This window comes from Typopeltis vanoorti, chromosome 25 (assembly GCF_054136105.1).
Source record: "Typopeltis vanoorti isolate ZY-2024b chromosome 25, IOZ_Tvanoo_1.0, whole genome shotgun sequence".
Classification (NCBI taxonomy): domain Eukaryota; kingdom Metazoa; phylum Arthropoda; class Arachnida; order Uropygi; family Thelyphonidae; genus Typopeltis; species Typopeltis vanoorti.
In genome coordinates, this window is record NC_143573.1 from 21,889,450 (window position 1) to 21,915,185 (window position 25,736).

At 36.2% G+C, this 25,736-nt stretch overlaps 1 protein-coding gene across 1 annotated transcript in view; it reads left to right on the plus strand.

Moving 5' to 3' along the window:
- Positions 1-25,736, plus strand: part of LOC150092596 (phospholipid-transporting ATPase ABCA1-like) — a 982,930-nt gene that overhangs the window by 627,434 nt on the left and 329,760 nt on the right. The window contains exons 31-32 of the mRNA XM_090414749.1: positions 4,086-4,213; positions 18,146-18,244. Of these exons, the coding sequence (XP_090270875.1) occupies positions 4,086-4,213; positions 18,146-18,244 (227 nt within the window). The remainder of the gene's footprint in view (positions 1-4,085; positions 4,214-18,145; positions 18,245-25,736) is intronic.

A 25,736-nucleotide genomic window follows, 5' to 3' on the forward strand; every position in this document is an offset into this window, starting at 1 on the left:
CAATAATAATAATAATAATAATAATAATTACAGCAATTAAACATCAACAAAGTGACCCCGTATGACCTACAAAAAACAGCATTACTTGGAACAGTCCATATTTTACGACACTACCTGACACACTATTCTTAGATTCTTGGGTAGAATCTGAATTGTTCTGTATCATCAGTCAAATTGTTGTTTAAATGATATCTTGTTTTGACTGTGTATCCATTATGTGAATAAAATATTAATAATAAGATATGATCTTTTTAAGGACTTTTCATCTAAATGTAAGTCTTTTGGCCTTGTACAGAGATGGCATAGATTTTTCTCCTGGCCTGGCAACTCTGATTCATCATCACTGAAAAGAGGCAAACCAGCCAGAAGAATACACACAGTTCAGAGACAAAAATATTTCAATATGTATACAATATACATATTAAAAGGTAGCTGTATACATATATTGTATACAACTACCTTGTCCTGCTAAATTAAGGTACAGAAACCAGGGATACTTGGTAAGTCATTGATCTTTAAGGTCAAAGAAGAAAGAACCTTTATTTCTTTATAGCTCTACTATAGATTGCCAGTGAGACATTACAAAAACTAGAGAAAAAAAATGTATGCAAATCCTGCAAAAAAAAAAGCACTACAAAAAGTGCAAAAAATATTCATGCAGATTTAGTATCAAACTGACTATTTGATGGCCAACTTCCTACAAGCAGAGGATGAACTTTTAGGAATAACTAAGAATCCTTGGGGAATGCAAGGTACTGAGTGATTTTGTCAAGTGGTATTTTTAATAGTAACAGGTAAACAATAACTGGCAAATGGTTGGCTGTGAATAACTAAGCATTCCCAAGTTGATATGGCGTTAATTTCATAAATTGTTTTTAGAAAAAAAAAAAAAAGTTCTCTTTTTCTTGAATATCTACACCTCTCTAAATGATAGTTTTCTATCAATTAAAATATGACATAATTAAAACTTAAGATATAAATAATTACATTTTCCATGTGTAGTTATCTGTTGGTTATGAAATTATTATTATGATGATCATCATCATAATGCTAATTAAGGATATACACCATAATGGTCTGTTCTGGTCTCATTATCCATCTAATATCCTTTTTTGAGGTCTACCCAGCCTTCTCTTTCCAATTGGATTATATTTTATTATTTGTTTAGGATATCGGATGTTGGCCATTCAGTTTACATGTTTTATCCATTTTTGTTTATAATTGTTTAGTTTTTCTTCCATTGATTTTGTTTTTAGTTCTTTTAAAATATCTTTGTCCCTTTTTGGTCTAATAATGTGTATTTTGCAGTCCTTCTTCATAAGTTTCATTTCACTTGTTTTTATTCTTTATCTCGTTTGTTTGTTTATTGCCCAAATTTCACTGTCATATGATAATGTGGGCACTGCTAAAGTACTGTATATTTTCAAGCATGTTTCTTTTTGTACGACCTTTATATCAGTGACAATGTCAATGGATTGCAAAGGGATATTCAGTTGTTCACGGATGATGTGAAGCTAGGAAGGGTTATCAGTAATAGTGCAGATGTGGCAGCCCTGCAAGAGGATTTGAATTAGCTAGATAGATGGGCAAATGAATGGGGGCTGTCAGCTTAATGCAGCAAAATGTAAGGTCTTGAAGTTTGGGATTCACTGATGGGAGGATGCATACTCGATTGGAGGAGCTATACTGTTGAGGCAGTAGGGTAGACAAGAGATCTGGGGTTGATGATTGATAGAAACCTGAAATTTAGGGGACATATTGCAAAGGTGAAACATGAAAGGCTTTTTGACATTCTAGAAAATACTGATATTGACTCTTATGATTTGGAAATTTTAAAGAGATTATATTGGCCACAAATAGCGTCAGTGTGTGTAAATGGAGAGGAAACAGGAGAATTCCCGGTGGAGAGAGGAGTCAGACAAGGATGCAAGTTATCACCATTATTGTTTAACTTTTATAGTGAACAAATGTTTAGAGAGGCACTTGAGGATGTAGAAGAAGGAATAAAAATAAACGGAAGAATCATTAATAACTTAAGATATGCAGATGATGTAGTAGTGATGGCAGAAAGTGAAAATGGGTTACAACAAATTATTCAAAGAATTGAAAACTCTTGTAAAGAGTATGGACTAAGAATTAACACAAAAAAGACCAAGATAATGAAAATGGGTAGAAAAATAGGAGATAATGTAAAAATAAGATGTGGAGAAAAGATTTTAGAAGAAGTGGAAAGATTTCAATATTTAGGTAGCTGGATCTCAGAGAAAGGACCTTCAGAGTTGGACATTAGAAATAGAATAGGCAAAGCTAAATCGGCATTTATGGAAATGAAGAGAATTTTAATAAACAAGAACACTAAAATAGGCATTAGAATTGGAATAGTTAAAGCAACAGTTGGAGTATTGCAAGTTATGGAAGTGAGTCATGGACACTAAGAAAGAGAGGTATGGAAAGAATTAATGCATTGGAAATGTGGTGTTATAGAAAGATGGAAAAGATTAGCTATACAGAAAGAATATCAAATCAAGAAGTTTTAAGACGAGTTGGGATGGAAAGAACACTGTTAAAGAATATTATGCGAAGAAAGACTAAATTTGCAGGACATCTTCTGAGAGGTTCTTCGGGACACCTGACAAGAACTATATTACAAGGGAAAGTTGAGGGGAAGAGAAGACGTGGAAGACCAACTAGAGAGTGGTTTAATGACATCGTGGAATGGACTGGTTTAAGAATGATGGAAGCAACAGACAGAGAGAAATGGAGAAGAGCTGCTCATCTGCTGCAACCCTCTTGCTAGAGGATGCTACCGGACGACGACGATTGCAAAGGTGGTGAAGGTAACACAGAGAATTTCTGCAATACTGAGAAAGACGCTGACCTGCAGAGATAAAAGAGTTATCATTCTGTTGTATAAGACCCTGATCAGACCACACTTAGACTATTGTTCTCAAATTTGGTCCCCAGGATTTGAAGGAGATAAATTAACTGTGGAAGGGGAACAGAAGTAGATAACAAAGATGGTTTCAGGACCGTACAATGTCAGCTATGAGGATCGACTGAGGGAATGTGGAGTGCAGAGTTGTTTGGTGAATAGAAGGAGAGGTGATATGATCAAGACTTTTAAACTGTTGAGAGGCAGTTACAGGGTAGACATTGCGAAGTTCTTTTACTTGGTAGAACAGTGGGAAGGAGTGATGAGAAGGGGGCCATCCTTGGAAGTTAGAAAAGGAAGCTGTGAGCAAGAGGGTGAGGAGTGGTTTCTTTGCATAGATGGTGGTTGAACTGTGGAATGCATTGCCTGTGAGAGAGTGGATAGAGCAAGAACGTTCAATAAGTTCAAGGAATGGTATGATAAACTTTGTGTTTCCTAAGAACGGCCTCCCATGATAAGTCTTTTGACTCCATGGAAGCCTGGATAATAATAATAATAATATTTGGATTGAGTGTTCTATTTATCAGGCCTATAATTTGGAAAAATTTTGGAAAGATATGAAATTAAAAAGTTTTTAATTTTATATCTTTTTCTCCTTCATATGATATTTCACATCCATGATAACTGAAAGTATTTATCTGTTCTATCATTTTATTATTAAATTGTATATCGCTCTTTGTAAATTGTCTTCCTTATCTGATGTTATTACCTGATCATCTGCAAATAATGGCATGTTTATTTTGTTATTCCAGGAAATTTCGATACCAGGATTGTTTAAAGTGTTCCACTATATTATTGCATTGTAAAATTTCATTAATATAAAAATTGAAAAGTGTTGGAGACAGAGGACATTCCTGTCTTACTCCTTGGTTTATAGACTATTTTTCAGTTTTTCATTTATTTTTATTTTTATTTCATTATCTTTGTATATATTCAATATTGAATGTAGTAAACTGTTAGGTATATTTATTCTTTGTAATATATCAATATATCATTATTATTATTATTATTATTATAAGTTGAATACCAAAAAGTTTAACATAGATGTTTACCTCAAAATTTCTCTCCCTTTTTTTTTTTTTTCTGTTTATGTATTTAAAAAAAAAGTCCATTGTTAACGTTCATTGAATGGTATGCATTCATAATTTTTCAGATTGTCTTGCCAGCATTTTTTATATGCTTAGTTCTCCTTTTAACTTTGATTATCCCTCCACTTGTTGAAGAACCACCACTGGAAATGACTCCTTGGTTATATGGACCACCGAATTATGTTTTTTTCAGGTTAGTGTGCTCTGAATGAACTTATTGAAATTACATTTATTTAATATTTATAAAGAACTCGATATCATTTAGCTCCTAAAGATTGATAGTGAAATATAACTAGCTAGACTTAGTTAACAGAATAGAGCTGCTCTAAAAATATGAACAGCAGGCTATATTTTATTTTCTAATTAAGTTATCATTAATTGAAATTTTGAATGTAATATAAAGACTTCAAATTTTAGCATACCTAGATATATTGGAGGTAAGGATGATTTCAGTACATAGTGCTGAGTTTAAAATTAAGTAGAAATTGATATGGGATTGAAAAAATTTTTGAAAGATAAAGACCAAAATGTATGTGTGTAAAACTGTGAAATGGGAGGAACAAAACATAAATAAATGAAACAAATTAAAAGATAAAGAATCAAAACTATGAATTATGAAAATAGTAAGAAATAAAAACAAAGAAAAATTCCAAGTCTCGACATTTTCCTACAGTTCATTTCCATCAGTGTGACAGTGGTTTTTCATCTCAAAGTGTAAAATTATAACTTGCAATGTAGCAATTCTTTCTTTTAAGGTTACACAGTGGTCAGCATTTATAGCGAAGAATGTATGGAGACACAACACACGTGTTAGAAAATTACTTTGCTTAACGTTAGGAAAGTAACCTTCGACGTTTTGACCTCTGTATTGAGGTCATCATCAGGAAAAATACATACATATACATGCTGCATGACTCTGCAATATATAAAAGTAAGATGAATTTAAATGGTTGTTAATCATTTAACCTAGCCTGACCTCTTGTGGAAAAAAAAAATAAATAAATAAAATAAATATAATTAAAAAGATAAAAATAAACTATAAATGGAACTACATTAAACATTTCTCAAGTCCTCTCGTATTTAGATTTTCTTCTATTTGGACTTGTTCTGGTTGCTATACAGATTTCAGATGGGTCCTCCACATTCTTGGAATGATTAATCCATCATTTTTCTTCAGGTTAATGCTTCAGCATTTCCCAAGCTTTGCATTTTCTTTCGAACCAGGTTTTGGTGCAGTATAGGGACTGGCACCTTTTCAGTCAATAGAGAACTTACAAAACAAGTAAAATATTCATTTACCACAGTTTTTAGTGAATATCGTAAATTAAATATGGATAGATTTAATAAATTAAATCTATCAATAGATTTAATTTAGTAAATAGATTTAATAAATTAAATCTATCAATCAGCAAAACTGGTTTAGCTGGGAGCCAGTTGAATAAATTTATATAGAATAAAAGAGAAACTAGTCAAAACAGTAAAATATCATCAAGACATTATTCACATCAAGACACTTAAGACTTATGTTAAAACAGTTCATCAAAGATGAGAGACAATAAGTTTGAGAGTTGTGAGAAAAATTCAGGAATTGAACAGTGGCATCAATGGCAAAGTCATTTAAACAATGAAGATATTACAAATAACTTGACATTGTTAGCATTCCAGAATATAGGAATGTAGCTAGTCAAAAATGCTGAGGTCATTTTAGATAGAGAGTAAAAGTGAGCAAAACAGATGCTTGGTGCCAAGCTCATATGAAGAAAACTCAGAGGGTGATTGAGATCTAGATGGATTATTATTATGATTGCACATAGTCTTATTATTATTATGGCACTGGAATCTCTATGCAGTCTGAAGACTCATTGCAGGAGGACCACTCTATTCACACAGTATAACAGTACCTATTATACTTCCTTGAACATATTCACCAACCAAGCACTCATTCATCACTCTCAGTGCAAAAATTATAGACCTGACACCCATTGCTAACCATGCTAACCATACTCTCCTTCAATTTTCAGGAATTATCCATTGTTCTGCCTCCTAAGTCAAGTACTGAAAAACTTCCTCTGCATCAGTCCTATAAAATCCTTTTAATAACCTATGCTTTTCTATCATATCCCCTCTTTTTGCCAGTCAATCAACTTGTGTAACCTGCAAACATTCAGTCTGTCCTAATAGAGAGTATTCCACAAACCACTTACCATTTTAGTCGCTCTGCTCTGGATCCTCTTTACCACTTTCTCATCCCCAAGAAACCCAATTGACCAGATCTGTGCTCACTATTCCAGATGGGAGACCATATGAAATCCTTGTAAAGACAGATGGCAACTTTCTTATATGTAGTTGTCAATGTGTTCATCATACCAAATAATACTGTTAGCTGCTTTGGCAATATATCCTATGAATTTCATTTCCCATCTACCATTATCTCCCAAATCTCTAATTTCATTAATTTCAGGTGTCTGGATTCATCAATCTAGTATATCTAGGCTTGTAATCTTTTCATTCCTAAGTTCATAAATGTAGAATTTTCCACATCAAACTGGCCCATTGTCATTTCCCTACACACTGTCAGTATATTTAAATTGTGCATGGTTTCTACATTAATTTGATTAACTATTTCTATACCCAATTTTGCATCATTAGCAAACAACTGAATATTTCCCTTCAGATCATTTTATATAGTATCAATGTACAAATTAAATATCAGTAGTCTCCAACTACTGAACCCTGATGCACCACTAGTCACTTGCTTTCTCTTGGATTCTACTCCTCCATATTCTACTCTTTGGGATATGTCCATCAGCCACACCATAGCAATATCATCAGCTTCATATCCATTTCATTGCTCCTACTTGTGTATTTGCAAAGTTCAGCTGTGTGATCATGTAGCTATTCATTTTATCCAGATCATCTGTCACTCCATTATAAAAATGGATTTTTATTACTAAGTATGAACTACATATTGGACTTTTTCTTAATTAGATTCCCCTCCAAATACACCACTGGTGTTAAATCTCCTCTTGGTAAGTCTGACCATAAGCTTATCCATGTTTCATTTGTTGCAGAGCAGCCTTCTCCCAGCCACTCACAGCCTTTATCCTGTGGCACTACAACAGTGCCAACTGGGATGACCTTCAGGACTTTTGCACATGGTATGATTATTGCTTCCAGTCTTCAAATCCTAGCATCTGCTCTGATCTAATAACAAAAATTATTCTCACCCAGATGAGCACTTTTATTCTTTACTCCAATCAAAAAGCTTGACCATCCAAACAAAAATTCAACATTTGCCCAATGGCTCCAGTCAAAAACTCTAGCCTCTCATTCTCAAAACTCTAGCAACTGCAGAAAAATCATCAACAAATCCAAAACAGACTTTGTAAGAGCCCCAAGTGCACTAAGCTTGTCTCCTGCCCTAATTGCAGTCATGCCTTCTGGTCAATTGCCAAGGTAGTGGGATACAACTTCTGTCCTTCCATGTATCTATCTCTCACATCCTGAGGTACAATGGCAACATCTCCCAAAGAAAAAGCAGACCTTCTTGACATCAGTTTTTTCCTGAACCTCTTACATAGATGATCAAGGACAGACTCCTCTTTCCATTCCACAAAGTATCAGTATTCCTCCTCTCAAATTTCACCATAAACTACATAACTGCATCAGAAAAATCCTCAGTAGCCTTGATATCAATACATCTCCTGGCCGTGATGATATTCCTCCATTTGTACTAAAAGCTGTCACACTCATCTGGCATCTATCCCCCCCCAGAAGCAAGCTTTTATCCATCCTGTTCCCAAAAAGGGAGATTAAAGTCAGCCATCAAACTATCTCTCCATTGCTTTGACCTCAGAACTCTGAAAAATAGTGGAAAAGGTCGTAAATATTGAACTGCTTCACTACTTGGAGACCCACCAGTTACTTAATGATCATCAATAAGGATTCCACAATTCTTGTTCCACAGCAGACCTCCTTGCTAGCCTCACCCATCTGTAGATGCAAACCATGAAGAAGTTTGGAGAAACTTAAATGGTCACTCTTGATATTTCCAAGGCATTTGATTGAGTATGGCATCATGGCCTCCTTACCAAGCCACCATCCTGTGGTATGCCTCCTACCTCTGTGAAAGATGTGTTTCTTTACAGCCATTCTCCAAATTGTTATCATAACTCTATGCTTAACTCATCAGAGGACAAGTTGACTTCATTCACTCAAGTCATGTTCATCTGGTGCAAAAACATGGAACAAGAAGCCAATGTAAGACAGAAGCTACATTGGTTATGAAGAGCGTTTGAGGGAACGTGGATAACAGAAGTTGGTGGATAGGATGAAAAGAAGAGATATGATAGAGACCTTCAAGTTAGTTAAGGGATTCTGTAGATTCAGATTAATACAGAAGTAATTATAAAAAGAGTGAATGTTAAGATGGGAAGAATGAGTGGCCATTCTTGGAAGTTATATAAAGATGTGGTGAAGAAGGGTGTGAGGAGTAGATTTTTTATGTGGAGAGTTAGTGAGTGGAATGCATTTCTGGAGTGCATTGTAAATGCAGGTAGTGTAAACAACTTCAAAGCTCATTATGATAGACATGTTGCTGGTTGAGTGGGGTCTCTCACAATGAGGCTGTTGACTCCATAGAGGTTATTTCTCATTACTCTGAATATAGACATTTCTGATGGATTAGCAAATGAAGGGTTCAGTCAGCTGGAAAGCACAGAATTAGACTGCACATTCAGCATTAAACAATCTTGGTTCACATTTCCAAATGCTCCAAACATTGACTCTCTAGCCAAGAAACAAGGAACCCAGTATACCTGATCATACAACATCAGTGATGCCCTTATTTTGATTGAATGCTACATGGATAATGTGTTTTTGAATAACAATAAAACAGTATCAGCTAAACAGAATCACTTTCTCCTCATTTTGGCTTGTTCCATAGTCATTCATAAATCTTAAGGAGAACTTTCAATTCAATTGTGTACAAATTATTATTATTATTATTATTAGGTGGACACCTCCAGGGAGTCCAAAGACTCATCGAGGGAGAGCACCTTCTCTACAACTCTGTCTCCTCCACTCAATTCACCAACTACAATGAACCGCAACTACACCAATGCCATCTACTGCCAACCACCACCACTAGTATTTTCACAGACAATCACAAACATCTATGTCCATGCAGGATTCAAACCCACAGCCTTTTGGCTGGAGAAAGGATACGCTAATCACTCGGCCAACCAGGCCAGCAAATTTTAATACTTGTTTTGATAATCTTTCTGTTTTCATTCTTTCAGCATGTTCCATCCATGTATGTTTATATTTCTTTTCTTTTTTTTTATTACTGATTCCTGGTTTAGTTCTTTCATAATTGTATTTCTTTTGTGATCAAATAGAGTATACTTTGCATTTTTTCTCATAAGCTTCATTTCAGATGTGAAACCATTCTTATCAAAATGCAGCAATACACCTATAATCTTCACTTTCTTCCCTTACTCTACTGCTTATTTCAATATTTTCATATTCTTATTCCATTTTTCACTCCTTTTGGATCATTTGTACCTCCGAGCATACTCTCTGGAATCTCTGATGGCACAGATATTTTTAGCAGCATTAACAGTAAGAGCAAAACATGTATCCTACAAAACTACCTTTCAGCTAATAAAATATTGAAGTTAAGCCCTAGCCATAACATCTGAACTGTACCCAAGCATGCATTAAGTATCATTAGCTGGAGCTTCCCATTCATCATCCTGTTCTATTAATTTGGGATTACATCAATGTCCAATCGGGAAACACAACTGTTGCTTGCTATTCGCTAACCCATGCATTGTTGGGTCTGCAAATCTGCAACCGTATGGTAACTACCCATCCTGAAATTCTGCTCCTCTCAGCTTAACATTTTGTTTTTCCAGTATGTTCTACTCGTCCCATATTGCACCATAATTCACAGACAATTTTTTTAGGGACATTACAATGTAAAAATTATAATGTTCTCAATTTAGAAAAATAATAAGAAACAAAAGTAAATTAAAATAAGAACTAAAAAATAAGAATTATAATGTTCTCAATTAGCAGCCTTTAAAAGTAAAAAAAATTGGATAGCCAAATTTTAACATAACTAAAATCCAGTATTATACCCAGTCATACAATATACTTTTCAACGAAGCCAGAGACTCGGGAGTGTTAATGGATAGGGAGTTAAAGTGGTGGTGGTGGTGGTGGGAGAACTAGAGACAATCCATGGAAACTAAGCAAGAATGTATAGTTATCTGTGATGGAATAAGCTGCCAGAGTCTCTTGTGGGTGCCATGACTGTGAATGAGGCCAAAGCAAAATATGATAGATACTGTGCAAATGCTGAATAGTTCTTGAGATGATGTTTAGGGCCTATCTCGATAAGTCTAAGGGCAACTTATTATTATGGGCAACTCCAAGGTGTTGCCCGTAATAATAATAATATTTATGTAGAGAGAGTGAATAAGAGAAAAGAATGAGATTCGGTATGTAGGAAATGCAATATTTAAATGAACCATGAGACTTCCTTAAAAAAGAGTTTAAATAATTTAAATATAAGTAGGGAACATGACATCATAAATGGATTGGCAGTTGAAGACAGTGTTCAGAGAGTTGTGAGAGTAATAAAAAGGAAAAGAGTTCGATTGACAATAAAGGGGATGATAATGACATTGAAAAACAGAATTGAAATTAATGATAAAGTGGGTGATAATGATGTTGAAAAACAGAGTGCAATTAATATTATGATGGTGAGAAGGTTTGATGGAAAAAAAGTTTGTGTGACTGCTAATAAAATAGTGATTGTGAAAATGAAAATGAAAAAATGACATAAGATTTGAAAGCTGAGATCAGAGGCAGATGCAGAGTGAAATGAAGAGAATTGTAGATATGTATGGAAGAGTGAAGAAGCCAAAAACAAATAATATCAATATGAAGAAGGTAATGAAGTGGCAAGTAAGAGGAAGAATGACTTCAGAAGGATAACCTTAGTGGGTGCTGATGGTATTGAGGTGAACAAAATCAGATGTAATAGTCGAGTTACTGAGTGATCACTTCTCAAAAGTCTATCACCCAAGTGAGGATATCTCTATACCTATAGCAATACCTAATGTGAGAATTGAAGCTAAAGAATCAGAGGTATTAAATATATTGCGAAACTTAAATGCAAACACTGCGGTAGGCTTAGATGGAATATCAGCTCGGGTGTTGCGTGAATGTGCAAATGAATTGTCAACCCCTCTTACCTGGATATTTAATTTAAGTTTGAACTCTGGTATGGTCCCTAGGGAGTGGAAGTTAGGCAAAGTGGTTCCTTTGCATAAGGGTGGCTCTAAAACTGCAGTATTGAATTACAGACCAATCACCATCTCAGGAGTAGTGGTAAAAGTATTGGAAAAGTTGGTTAAAGACAAAATTCAAGAATGGGTGGATCAGGATATGATACTCTATAGAGGCCAACATGGTTTTGTTAAAGGTAGATCCTGCCTTAGCAATCTATTAACTATCCATAATAGAATAACATCAGAGTTGGACAAAGGAACTGGCTACACAGTGGTACTTCTGGATTTTGCTAAGGCTTTTGACAGGATACCCCATAGAACACTGTTACGCAAATTGGAGCAGATGGGAATGGATATTAAATTGGTGATATGGATAGGAGAATGGCTCAGGGAGAGATACCATAAGGTGGTGTATGGAGGAGCCGAGTCCAGAATGAGGCAGGTGACCAGTGGTGTGCCTCAGGGCTCTGTGCTTGGGCCAATGTTGTTTAATTTGTATATAAATGATATAGGAAACGGCTTAAAGGGAGATATTCAGTTGTTTGCTGATGATGCAAAGTTGTGTAGTGCAATAAAAAATCAAGCTGATGTTGAAAGTTTGCAGGAGGATTTAAATAAGCTGGTAAAATGAGCAAAAGAAAATGGATGTCAGTTCAATGTGGAAAAGTGTAAAGTCTTGCATTTTGGGATTAAAAGATTACCAGCTGTGTACTACATAGATGGAAAGGTACTCCAAGAGATTGATGAGGCTAGGGACTTAGGGGTATTGGTAGATAAGGAGATGAAGTTCAGAGGACACATTGCTAAGGTGTCCAAGATTGCACATAGGATTACTTGGTTGTTGAGGAACACACTGACATCCAGAGATAAAGAGGTTATTATTCCCCTTTATAAAGCATTGATACTTCCACATTTGGATTACTGTGCTCAGGTCTGGTCACCTGGATTCCTTGGAGATGAGGAGGCTGTGGAGAGGGTTCAGAGAAGAGTGACCAAGTTGGTGAGTGATATAAAAAATGCTCCCTACATTGATAGATTGAGAGCTTGTGGATTGCAGAGATTGGCTGATAGGCGAAGAAGAGGGGATATGATAGAAACATTCAAATTACTAAAAGGTTTTTATAGGATTGATGCAGGGGAAATGTTTCAGCTGTGTGATAGTGATGGAAGAACAAGAGGTCATCTCTGGAAATTAAAGAAGAGTGTGGTTAACAAAGGTGTCAGAACAAGGTTTTTTGCCTGGAGGGTGGTGAATGAGTGGAATTCATTGCCTGACTTTGTTGTGAGCTCTTCATCTGTAAATGAATTCAAGAAGAGATATGACAGATATTGTTTTGCTAGTTTGGGTCTCCCGCGATGAGTCTACTGACTCCATGGAGATACCCGTAATAATAATAATAATAATAATAATAATAATGAAACATCTTTGAGTGGCATTGTATGATGATTTCATTATTAGAGGTGTGGTAAATGAGAAGAAGCACAACCTGTGTTTTCCAGGAGGTAAAATGAATTGAGTGATTGAGGCATGAGGAGTAAACATGCAAAGGAGTTGGTGGTGGTAGTAGTAGGAACAAATAACTTGAGTGGGAACAAGGAATATGTAAGATTGGATATCAGAAGATTGTAGAGAAGGATAAAAGATAATAGTGTGATAGGAAAGGTAGTCAATGTTGCCCAAGTATCACAATAATGAGATGAAGTCTGAAATATCTGAAGAGAAAGGAGTGCAGTTTGTTAATGTATGTAATAAATTTTAAGGAAGATTTGAAACAATTATAAGAGTGATGGACTGTATTTGAATGGCTTTGGTGTTAGTCATTTGAAGAGACTGCTGCTGGAAGGGAGAGTAATGAGCAGAGAGAATAAATCTGAGTAAATAAAAAGGGATGCAAAAGGGTGGAAGAGTAAGGATAGAAAAATTGAAATGGTGCTCGTAAATGAAGAAATGGGCAGCAGGAATGTAGAGAATGATAGAACTAGCGTGCAAGACAAACTGGGAAATGTGAAGACTCAGTGAGGACAGGGAGAACACAGTATGAGAAAGGTTGATGCTCCAAGAAGATTTAAAGAAGGTTCTGGGATGAGTAAAGAGAAATATCAATGGCTCAAAAAGTATAAAAAGTCATATCTACGTAGGCTGTTCAATAAGTAATAAGACTATATTTATACAGAAAACAGATTACCTTTAATCGTCATCATTTACATGGTCTTTTTTGAAGTAACTACCATGAGATGCGATGCATTTGTCCCAACTTTGCATCCACTTCTTAAACACATGTGAAAGTCCTTTTTTTGAGAGTTCTTTCAAAACCACCTCCGCAGCTTTTACACATGCTTTGTTGCTTTCGAAATGGCGGCCTCTTAGTGGTTTCTTGAGCTGAGGAAATAGCCAGAAATCGCACAGTGCGAGATCAGGACCGTATGGATGTGGTAGGATATCTGTGTTGTTCTTCTGCAAAACATCCACTACACAACCAACAATATGTGGCCTTGCATTATCGTGGTGCAATAAGAAGCCATTCTTCAGCGATGGACGCTTCCTTTTGACGTGCTTGATGATAATCGCTGCTGTATTGATCATTGTCTCTGTGATGGACGTTGAAGGTCTTCTCTCACGTTCAAGATCTTCCACATTTTGCCTTCCTTCCTTAAATGTTTTATGCCAGTGAAAAACACTTGCCCTCAACATTGCTTCATCGTGGAAAGCTTTGCGTATCATGTTAAAAGTGTCCGATGCCGATTTTTGCAAACACGCACAAAATTTAATTGCATAACGCTGTTCCAAGGACGCTTCCATTTCAATGACTGGCCTCGCCTTGTAGGCACGCCGAAACAAGCTTGCATTTAGTCACATGACACTCTGGCACATCAGCCCATATACACCATCTATCAACCTCTTTTGTTAATACAGACAGCAACATTTCTTTATTCCACAGAATAAAGAAATGTTGCTGGGATTGTATTCAGTGGGGAGGTAAGTAGCTCAATCTAATAGTAAAGCCTTAAGCTTATCTGTGTAGTCATTATGATTGAGTACCACAGTGGCATTCCCCTTATCCACTTTGGTGATAACTATTTCTTTGTTTTTCTTCAATTCTTGTAGTGACTTGTATTCACTAATGGATATGTTGGTTTTTGATGGTTTTGCTTTTGTGAGAACACGGGCTACATCCAATCTAATATCGTTGGCGATGTGATTTGGAAGGTGGGGAATCCCGCATTCAATCTGGATCATGAATTCCTCGGCCGGTAATTTCCTAGGAGCAATGGCAAAGTTGTGACCACGTGGTCTGGATACCTGCCACAGAATAAGGTGGAAGAAAGCCACAGTAATACACCGCAGCAAGTTCAAATATGAAAGACTATTCATGGAATCAGCCTCGCCCTTAGGAACATGCCAAACCTCAACAAATTTGGGTGCATAAGACTGTCCCAAATTTGGGAAACATATATCAGAAGAACTTCAGCCCAAAGGCCAATAATTACCAATACAGCCCACCAGGGGGCACCATCAGGACTTTAGGAAAACAGTAGCTTCCTCGCTTCGTTTCTCATTTGCTGTTATGTAGCACTTGCACCTGTTCTTTATTTTAAGTTCCCAAGAAGATGGTAACATGACGTTGCCGAAATATCAGAAAGTATTTATCAAAGTTGTTTTTAATTTATATTTCTAGTGTATGCTGTCAATTCCTTAATTATTAGTTGTCATGTTTAACCAGTGTATAAACCTTTCAACAAGAATTCCTTGGCTTAGTGTTTCATATATTATGTATTAACTTATATTGTTAACAATTTTTGCACTACTGTAATAACCTTTTGCCTTGTGTGTTGCTGTGCCCTCTGCAGCAGTTCTGTTTACCTAGAGATGCTGCTTTGTCAAACTAGATTCTTGTAGAGACAATTTTAGCTTGTAACCTAAAAAACCAACCTAACCAACCAACCAACTGACTCAGGCACATTATATACATTCTTACTCAACTGCCTCACTGATGTCTGCATGCATATCCACTTCCCCCCCCCCATCCTTAATTTTTCTAGTTTCCCTGGTTTTGCACATCCACTTTCACTTCATTCAGCAACACTTTTTCCAGTCTTCACACACCAAATCCATTCAAATGCAAGCCATCCATCTTGTACAAATCCTTTCGCCCATCAAACTCACTCCACACGTCCACAAACTCCACACCACACCGTCTGCATAACCTGAGCATAAAGTCATTTGCGATTATGGCTCTCCTTCTAAACTCTTCTCTGTCATACCACAACAACAGACTCACTATCCTAACTCTGTCACTCTTTTCTTTTGCTACCTCTAATAATTCCTTCAAGTCCTCTCTCCAAATTTATCTCCTTTCAAATCGTTCGTTCCTGCCACGTCTATCATTTCTTTCGCCCTCTGCTTTTGCACTCTAATACTCTCACTTACATTATTAATTTTCACACCCAGTAAGTACAATTTAGTCAAACTCTCATCTATCACACTTCTTACTAATGAGTCACCGTACAACACTCTTTTCTTCATTTCTGAAACACTCCCAATCATACGCTTATTTTTCCTTTCATACACTTGCTTATTTCCATTAGACGAGGCTCTTGGGAAAGAGGTTTGTAATCGCTCTATTTGCCGCTTTGCCTTATATATTACTCCACGTAACCGTGCGATCTCACTCTATACAACTAATTCCTCATTTTTTTCATCATTCAAACCATTTTCTCTCCCTGTATAATTACTTACACTCTCTCTTTCATCACCGATCTCATTACTATCTTGTACAACATCGCAATTTCTTATCAAACCACTATTTTCTCTCACATTCTGGCTTCCTTCTACAACAACAATCTCACAACCTGACACACACTTATTAGTAATAGTGCTGGTGTTTTGGCTCGTCAGGAGGATTTGAATAAGCCTGAAGGGTGGGTAAAAATATGGGGGATGTCAGTTAAATGCAACTAAATGTAAGGTTTTAAAAGCTGGAATCTACTGAAGGGATGCTTCCAACTCATTTGATCGAGTTATACTATAAGAAGTGGAGGAAGCCAGGGAACCTGTGGTGATTGTAGATAGAGATTTGATGCTCTGAGGAGATATTGCAAAGGTTGTAAAGACATCTCAGAGAATTGTAGCAAAGTTGAGGAGAACATTGACCACTAGAGATAAAAGTGTGCTGATCTGATTGTATAAAGCTTTGATCAGACCACATCTGGATTTCTGTGCTCAGATCTTGGATCTTGGATCAGAAAAAGGATTTAAAGGATATAAAGTAACCTTGGAGAGGATGCAAAAATGATATCAGGACTGTACAATGTTGATTATCAAGATGGACTGAGGGGATGCAGCCTGCAGAGCTTAGTGGATAGAAGGGAGGGGAATATGATGAAGACATTTAAGCCATTGAGGAGTTATTATCATATTAATACTGAGGTAGAATGAGGTAATGGAATAAGAACAAGGGGCCATCCTTAGAAGTTGCAAAAGAAGATAGTGAGTGAAAGAGTAAGAAGTAAGTTTTTTGCATGGAGAGTGGTAGGAGCATGGAATGCATTGCTTGAGAGTGGTGAACATACAAACTGCTGGTAATTTTAAGGAGTGGTATGATAGACTATGTATTGGCTAGTGTTGACCTCCCACAATGAGTCTTGTGTCTCCATGAAGGTCAGGAAAAAACTTTGAAAAAGTATATTTTCCACATTTGCTAAGAATATCCAGACAGCTATTTTTAAAAATCTATCATGGTTTGTGAATAGTCGCCCTTAACAATTATCTTTTGACTATGAATAATATAATACTATATACAAATTGTAAAAATGTATTGCCAATTGAAAACATTAATACATCCTTGCCATTTTATATGCAATTTCTATTGAGGTTATCTAATGAATAATGAAAACATGACTTGCTGAAATTTAAGAAAATGGTATTTTAGTGGTACAGTGTATTCATGTTTGCATTGATGGGACATGGTTGGATTTAGTTATATTGTAAGTTCAAGAAGCCAATGTTATAAATCATCGTTTTTTTATTTTATTTATTTATTTTTAGTTACAATTTACAGTAGAGTGACAACTATATTACACATTGGGGCAGATGCTATGACTTTGTAGATTTTTCAAAACAGGCATTACAGAATATCGCATAACTAGTACTATTTACAAAGTACTTAGATTAGATATTTAATCTAGAGCCACTTGAGGGTCAAAGCTAGATAACTTGAGAGACTTCCACATAGCTTTCTAAGGAATGTCAAGATCTGGCCAGAGCTTCTGATCAAATGTCCAGTCCTCGTCATTTGTGATGCACCCTGTTATTAGCAACTGAATTAATCCGATCAAACTGTATTCTTATTTCCTTAAACTAAAACAAAATGATGACACAATACAATGTAATTTCATTCTGACTAGGGCATTGCCCAATTTAAATTAGGATCTACTTCTCTATTTTCATCGGAGAACCAGAGTGAATAGTGAAAAGAAAAACGCTACTGAACAAAATCCAGACACTGTTGCACATGAATACCCTTTAATAAGGTGACAGTTTCCATGATACTTGCATGAGCATGTCTGGCATTGATGATCATATTCTGCACTGATATATCAGTCTATTGGCCCATTATCTTGTTTACTTGTCCATTCACAGACACACAAGCATACCGTCAAAGTCTGGAATAGGCATATGATATGCTTTCTGCACATCTACATAATAAACTGGCTAATCTTAGTGTTAATCATTATTATTGCTTGTTTCTTCATTAATACTTAATGTTGTCCATTTATTTCATAGAAAACTCGATTCATCTTGAATTAAATTTTTTTCTTTTCAGTAATGACGATCCTAAAAATCCTTTAACACAGAAGTACGTTAACTCTCTCCTCTCAGAAGCAGGAATGGGTACCCGCTGTGTTAAAGATCATCCTTTAAAGTAAGGTTATTTTATTTATTTTTTTTTGTGTTAGTATTTTAAATCTAGTGAATACTAAAATACAACACAACTATTGAATAGTGAAGGGAAGGGGAGGGGGTGATCCTGAGTGGACAGGGAGACATGGCATAGTGAGAGTGGAGAGTGGATATTGGAAGTAGTACTGAATGTATGTATTGGAATGATCAGCATAGAAATGGAATAGATCAGAATTTGAGTGGTGCAGTTGAGACTGAGCAGATATATGTGATAAGTGGTATTAAAGGTATTGGACAAGGGCAGGTGTGGTGTGGTGTGAAAATCACAACCAACAAGTGGCTTAGGTAGGACTGGTTATAGACCAAAAAGTGAACTGCTGTGTTTATTTACAAATGCCAGGATCCAAAGTAAAAGAGACGAAAATGTTTCACTAATTGAGCTTATTAACCCAAAAATCATTGGAATAAGTGAAACATGGTTGAATAAAGATGATATTGGAACTACAAGAGAGGGGGGGGGGGGTATTATGAAGAGCTCAGGAGACGGCTTGCAGGTGTAGCATGGAATGAGGAGTTCGCTGGAAAAGAGATCAGTACAGCTTGGTGTATTTTCAAGAACTATCTAATAGATGCAATGTCTAAATGTATTCCAAGGGTGAGAAGGTTAAATAAGGTAGATGTGAAATGGATAAATAAAGAGATTAAGCATGCGATACATAGAAAAAGGGCATTATGGAGGCAACATAAGAGAAGGGGAAATAACCAATTCCATGAGGATTACAAAGACCTGGTAAGGTGGATGACTTGGTTGGCGAGGGTAGCTAATGAGAGGTATGAACAGCAGTTAGCTAATGAAATTAAAAAGAATCCTAAGCAGTTCTTGTGATATGTAACCAGAAAAAGAAAGAATGATTATGAAAGGATGACATTGATTGGAGAAAATGGTATAAAGACAGATGTTGCAGAAGGTGTGGTGGAGATACTTAATGAGCAGTTCATAAAGGTCTTTCAATCTTGTGAATGTGACTTCATAGAGAGATTGAGAATAGTTGATGATGGGGAAGAGAGACTGATTGTAAGTGAGCAAGAGGTGTATGGGGAGTTGAGCAAACTAGATGTTAATAAGGCTGTGGGACTTGATAATATATCACCACATATTCTGAAGGAATGTGCCAGGGAGTTGATACTGGGTTGACATTTTTTTTTTAATATGAGTCGTGTACTAGGTCAAGTTCTTAAGGAGTGGAAGGAGGGCAAGATTGTGCCACTTCATAAATGAGGTGATCGAACTCAAGCATCAAACTATAGGCCTAATTGTGTGTCAGGTGTTGTGGTTAAGTTGTTGGAGAAGCTTCTGAGAACTAGGATCCAGAATTGGTTTGACAATAATGGTATTATCTTTGATGGACAGCATGGATTTGCTAAAGGGAGGTCATGTTTTAGTAATCTACTTACTTATTACAATAAGGTGACTGCTTCCTTGGACAGAGGAGAAGGATACACAGTAATATACTTAGATTTCACAAAGGCTTTTGATAGATTACCACATGATAAGTTGATAGTCAAACTAGAGTGGATGGTGTTGGATATTAGATTAGTGCATTGGATTGGAGACCGGCTATCTGATAGCTATCAACAAGTTGTGTATGGGGGTGCGATATCCAGTAAAAGGAAAGTCACTAGTGGAGTGCCTCAGGGGATCTCTTTTAGGGCCATTACTGTTTAACTTGTATATTAATGATATTGGTGAAGATTTGGATGCAGATATTCAGTTGTTTGCAGATGATGCAAAGTTGGGATGAACCATGAAGTGTAGTGAAGATGTTCTGGCCTTACAAGAAGACTTTAATAAATAGAGTGATTGGGCACAGGAATGGGGATGTGAGTTGAATGTTGCAAAATGTAAGATTTTAAAATTTGGAAAACAAATGCAGAATTTATATTTGGTGAGGATATATTGTTGGAGGTGGAGGAAATTAGAGATCTGGTGGTGATAGTTGATAAGGATCTGAAATTTAGGGGACACAGCCAAAATTGTGAAGACAACACAAAGCTTTCTGGGAATGATGCAGAGGACACTGACTTGTAGAAGTAGGGAGATTCTTGTTCCATTGTATAAGGCTTTGATTAGGCCACACATGGACTATTTTGCCCAGATTTGGTCAACTGGTTTTCAGAAGGATGAAGAGATGTTGGAAAGGGTCCAGAGGTGACTGACTAAGTTAGTTTCCAACCGCTGGAATATCGAATATAAGGAAAGATTGAGAAGATGTAATTTGCAGAGTCTAGTGGACAGGAGGAAGAGGGGAGATATGGTAGAGACCTACAAGTTAGTAAGGGGTTGTTATAGGATCGATGTTGGAGAGGTTCTACAGAAAACAGTGGGAGAACCAGAGGTCATACCTGGAAACTGTATAAAGAAGGTGTGAGTAGGGCAGTGAACGGCAGGTTTTTTTCATGTAGAGTTGTGAATGATTGGAATGCCTTGCCTGAGAGTGTGGTGTCTGCAGAGAATTTGAGTGTGTTTAAAGCACGGTATGATGAACTGTGTGTAAGGTAAATGGACCTCCCAGATGAGTCTTTGACTCCATGGGGGTCTTGGATAATAATAATAATAATATCCTGATAGGAATAGAAATCAAAGGATAAATTGTTTTTATGAGGACAGAAAGGACAAAAAGGAAGGGAGTGTAATGCTGATGATAGCTGAGGAATTATGTTCAGCTAAGTTACATATGAAAGAGAGAAACAGTGGGAATGGTTTGAGGCAGTGTGGTGTGAGGTGGAGGTTGGCAGGAAGACATTTAGTTGGATGTTGGATTGGGCCAGAGAATGTGGAGGGTGGTGATGAAGAAATGTATAAATAACTTGGGTTAGTGAACAAAGAAAGGATGGTTATCTCTGGTAAAACCTCTGGTTATACCAGAGGTTTCACCAGAGATATTTGAGGCAGTATAGATTGGAATGAAGAGAAACCATTTGAGAATAAGGAAAATTAATTTTATGAGTTCTTGAGAGACAACATATAAAGGAGGACGTGCAAGCAGCAAGAATTTTAGATCTGATCATATCATCAGAATGTGTAATTGTGAGTGGTATTTTGTGCTTTCCTCCAGCTGGTGTGAGTGATCATGAAGTGATCACATGTGTTGTGGCTAGCCATATGCAGACTTCTGTGAAGAAAGGATATATGCAGATGTATAAGGCTGGTAATTGTGACAAGCTTAGGAGACAGCTTGAAGCTATATCATGGAATGAAGAGTTGAGTGGTAAGGAAATGAATGCTTTTGAGAACTGACGAAGAAATACATAACAGCATCAGTATGTTAATATATTCCACAGGTCAGAATAAGGTAAGTGTAAAAAGGATAAATGTAGGGATTAAGTATGAAATTTGGAAAAAGAAAGCACCTTGGAGGCAGCACAAGACGAATAATGGTAATAATCAGTTGCATGAAGAGTATCAAGAGCAAGCCAGGAGATTTACTCAATTTGTAAAGACAACAAAAATGCAATATGAGCATAAATTAGCAAATCAGGCAAAGGAAAACCCTAGAGAGTTTTTTAGATATTTGGCAAATAGAATGTAGAATGATTATGGTATGCTGTATGGATGAAAATGGTAGAATGGTAACTTCAGCAGAAGACGTTGAGATATTCAGTGATCAGTTTATAAGTTTCATTCTCATCAGGGTGGAATCATGAGCAACTTGTGTGTAGAGGACATAGGAGGGGATGGCTTAATTGGGAGTGTAAAGGAGGGCATGCAAGAATTGAGAATTTTAGATCTGATCATTTCAACAGAAGTATTTGAGGAAATAAATTACCTTGATGTAAGTAAGGCAATAGGATTCGATGACATATCATGTGTCTTAAGGGAATGTTCCAGAGAATTAGCAGTATCATTGCCATGCCTGTTTAATAAGAGTCGTAGAATGGCACAAGTTCCAAGAGAGTGGAAAGAGGGTAAAAGTGTTCCACTGCATAAAGCTAGTTCTCACTAATCACTAGAGAGATTAGTGAGAACTGGGATACAGATATGTAGCAGCAGTATGGTTGCTTCAGCATGGGTTTGCTAAAGGGAGACTTATGTACTATAACAAGGTGACAAATGCCTTGGACAAGGAAGATGCATATGTTGTGGTTATACTTAGATTTTGCAAAAGCTTTTGATGGACTACCACACAATAAGCTGTTCAATAAATTGAAATGGATGGGATTGGATAACAGACTTCTTGGATCGGTGACTTGCTGTCAGATAGCCAGTTAAGTTGTATATGGGGGTGCAGTATCCCGAAAGAAGGAAGTTACCAGTCGTGTGCTGCAGGGTTCTGTGTTGGAACCATTTTTGTTCTATTTATATCTTAATGCTATTGCAATGGGTTTAACTGGTGATATACAGATGATGCAGAATTGGGGAGAGCAATTCAGAGACAAACAAACAGATGTTATGGAACTGAAGTTCAGGTGCCACATTGCACAAGTTGCCAAGACATCACATTGGATAATGGCAATAATGCGGATATTGACATGCAGAAATATATAATGCCATTGTATATGGCTTTGATCAGGCTTCGTATGGATTATTGTGCACACATTTGGTCACAGGGTTCATCATGATGAGGATATTTTAGAAAGGGTCCACAGAATATTCACAAAGGTAGTCAGTGGTCTTTGGAATGTGGAGTATGAAAATGGATTGAAAGAATATACGTTGCAAAGTCTTGTGAATAGGAGGAGAAGGGGGCAGTATGATTGAGACATATTAGTTAGTCTGGGGTTTTTATCAGGATGACATGAAGGAGAATTTTCATAGAATGGGAGAGGAGATGGAATAAAAGGCTATCCCTGGAAACTGTATAAGGAGTGTGTAAGCAGAAGAATGAGAAGTAGGGTCATTGCATGAAAAGTAGTGGATGGTGAGTGGAATGTATTGCCTGAATATAATGTAAATATAGACAAATTGAATCAGTTTAAGGCCTGGTTGGATGAGCTCTATGTGTGCCTCCCATGATAAGTCTCTGACTCCATGGAGGTTATGTTAATAATAATAATAATAGTGAGTCAGCGCGTCTGTAGCACAGTTGGAAAAATCACTGGACAATATTGGGTCTGTTGATTGAAAAAATACTGAGTTCTGTTCTTGTCTAAGAGGATTTTTTTCATTTGAAAGCAAGGTATATAATAACTCTTAGTAAGGGAATACTGTGAGTAGACATATAAATACAAAATTAATGACGGAAAATCTCATGTAAAAAGATTTTTTTTTTAATAGTATAATTTTCACCTGTGTCACAAGCATCTTCAGTACATGTTAAGCTGAAATTAAACAATAACTGACAATTCCAAAAAGTGCCACCTAAGTAGCTAGTGTAGGATAAATAAAAAGGTCAATAAAATTTCCTAACAAAAAAAAAAAAAAACTATATATGTACAATAAAAAGTTAGGAAAGCTTAGCTGATTTGTAAAGTACCATCTTCCATAAAGGGGATAGATGTAAACCATCAGATCTGTTTAAGTTAGGAGAGTGGAGTAAAGTTTCACATGTTTCTTTATAAAGCCATTCTATGAGTAACCGACTTTTGTGAAGGACTCTTATCTTTTTCCAATGAACTCTATGTCTGGTTAAGATGGCATGTTCTGCAAGTCCAGACTGTTCAGGTTTAAGGTACTGAATATAAGACTGATGTTCTTCTAGTCGAATAGAGACAGATCTCCCTGTTTGTCCGAAATAAGATAATCCACAAGAGCAAGGAATCTGGTAGATACCTGGATAATTAATATGTGGAAGCTTGTCCTTAGGAGAAGTAAGAAAGGTGGAGATTTTTCTGACCAGTCGAAAGGCAGCAAAAATATTCAGTGGTTTTAAAACTTTCGCTATACGTTTACTAATGCCATGTACATAAGGGATTGGAATGTGTATTATTTCTTCTGTATTTGAAGAGGAAGACATATTAAAACTACTCAAAGCTCTTTTGATGAAGGAATTCTTGTATCCATTAGGTAGAAAGGAAGAAGTGATATATTGTAGTTCTTTCTGTAAGAGATCGTCTGAAGAACAAAAGGAGTTGGCCCAATAAACCAGTTTTTTAATAGTTCCTGCCTTTTGACTCGGATGGTGATGAGATTCAGCATAGATATAATGGCCTGTAGGAGTCTTCTTTCTATAGACTGAGAAGTGTAAGTTACCATCTGGTTGGTGAAGAATTAGAAGATCTAAAAAAGGCTAACTGCTTATTTGATTCTATTTCAAGATTAAACTGGATTCTTGGATGAAGTGCATTTAACTTAGTGAGGAACTGTTGAAGTTCATCAGAAGAGCTGTTCCAAATAGCAAAAATGTCATCGATATATCTGAACCAATGAGTAGGTCTGGGAGAAATGTTGTCAAAGATACATTTTTCGAAATGTTCCATAAAGAAGTTGGCGATAGCAAGAGAAAGAGGATTGCCCATTGCTGTTCCTTCAATTTGTTGATACAACTTATTTTTAAAGGAAAAATAGCCAGAATGTATTACAAAATCAAATATTTTTACAATGTCTGAAGGAAATTCCTGTTGCAGTAATTCAATACTTTCAGATAAAGAAACAACATCTAAACTGATCATGATATCAGAAACGTCCAAATGAAGATCTGAAATTTTATTTTTGAAATCTAAAGTATTTTTTATATAAGTATCACTTCTTCTAGTTGAGGAAGTGAGTAAATTTGATAAAAATTTTGAAATTTTGTAAGTGGAACAACCTATACTATCTACAACTGGCCTCAATGGAATGTCTGGTTTATGAATTTTCGGAAGGCCATACAATCTAGGTGGACAACCGAAGAAGGTTCTAAGTTTTTTCTTTTGATCTTCATTCCAAGTCGATACATTATCTATAAGAGAATTAAGTCTATTCAATTGACTCCCGGTAGGATCCGATGTAAGAGGCTTATAAGTTGAATAATCGCGGAGTAATAGGGACATTTTTCTCTCATATTCCTTCCTATCTTGAATAACTACAGCCTTGCCTTTATCAGATTTTGTAATAATTAAATTATTGTTATTCTTCGGTGATTTCAATGCTTTAAATTCAGAGTAAGAAAGATTAGGACGAGGAGGCTTGGCATTAAAGAGAATTTTCGCACATTCAAAACGTAACCTTTTGGCTGTTTTTTGTGATAAGGATCGAATACCTCTGTCTATGTTGTGAAAAAAATCCATAAATGGAACCTTATTAGGAGCAACAGCGAAATCATAACCTTTTGATAAAACAAAACGTTCACTGTCTGTTAGAGGACGTCCGGAAACATTGATAACTTCTTTATCTGTATCAATAACATTATTACTGGGTCTAGGTAGGCTGACCAGAGATTCAAACTTGCGTTTTAACTTATCACGAGAATCATTAAAGACCTTTAGGTAAGAATTCATAGATATGCGTAATATAGTATTAAAAAGTTCAACCATTAAAATAGATTTTAGAGTGTTCTTGATATCCATAATTTCTCTACTTAAGAGGGCTAGAGACT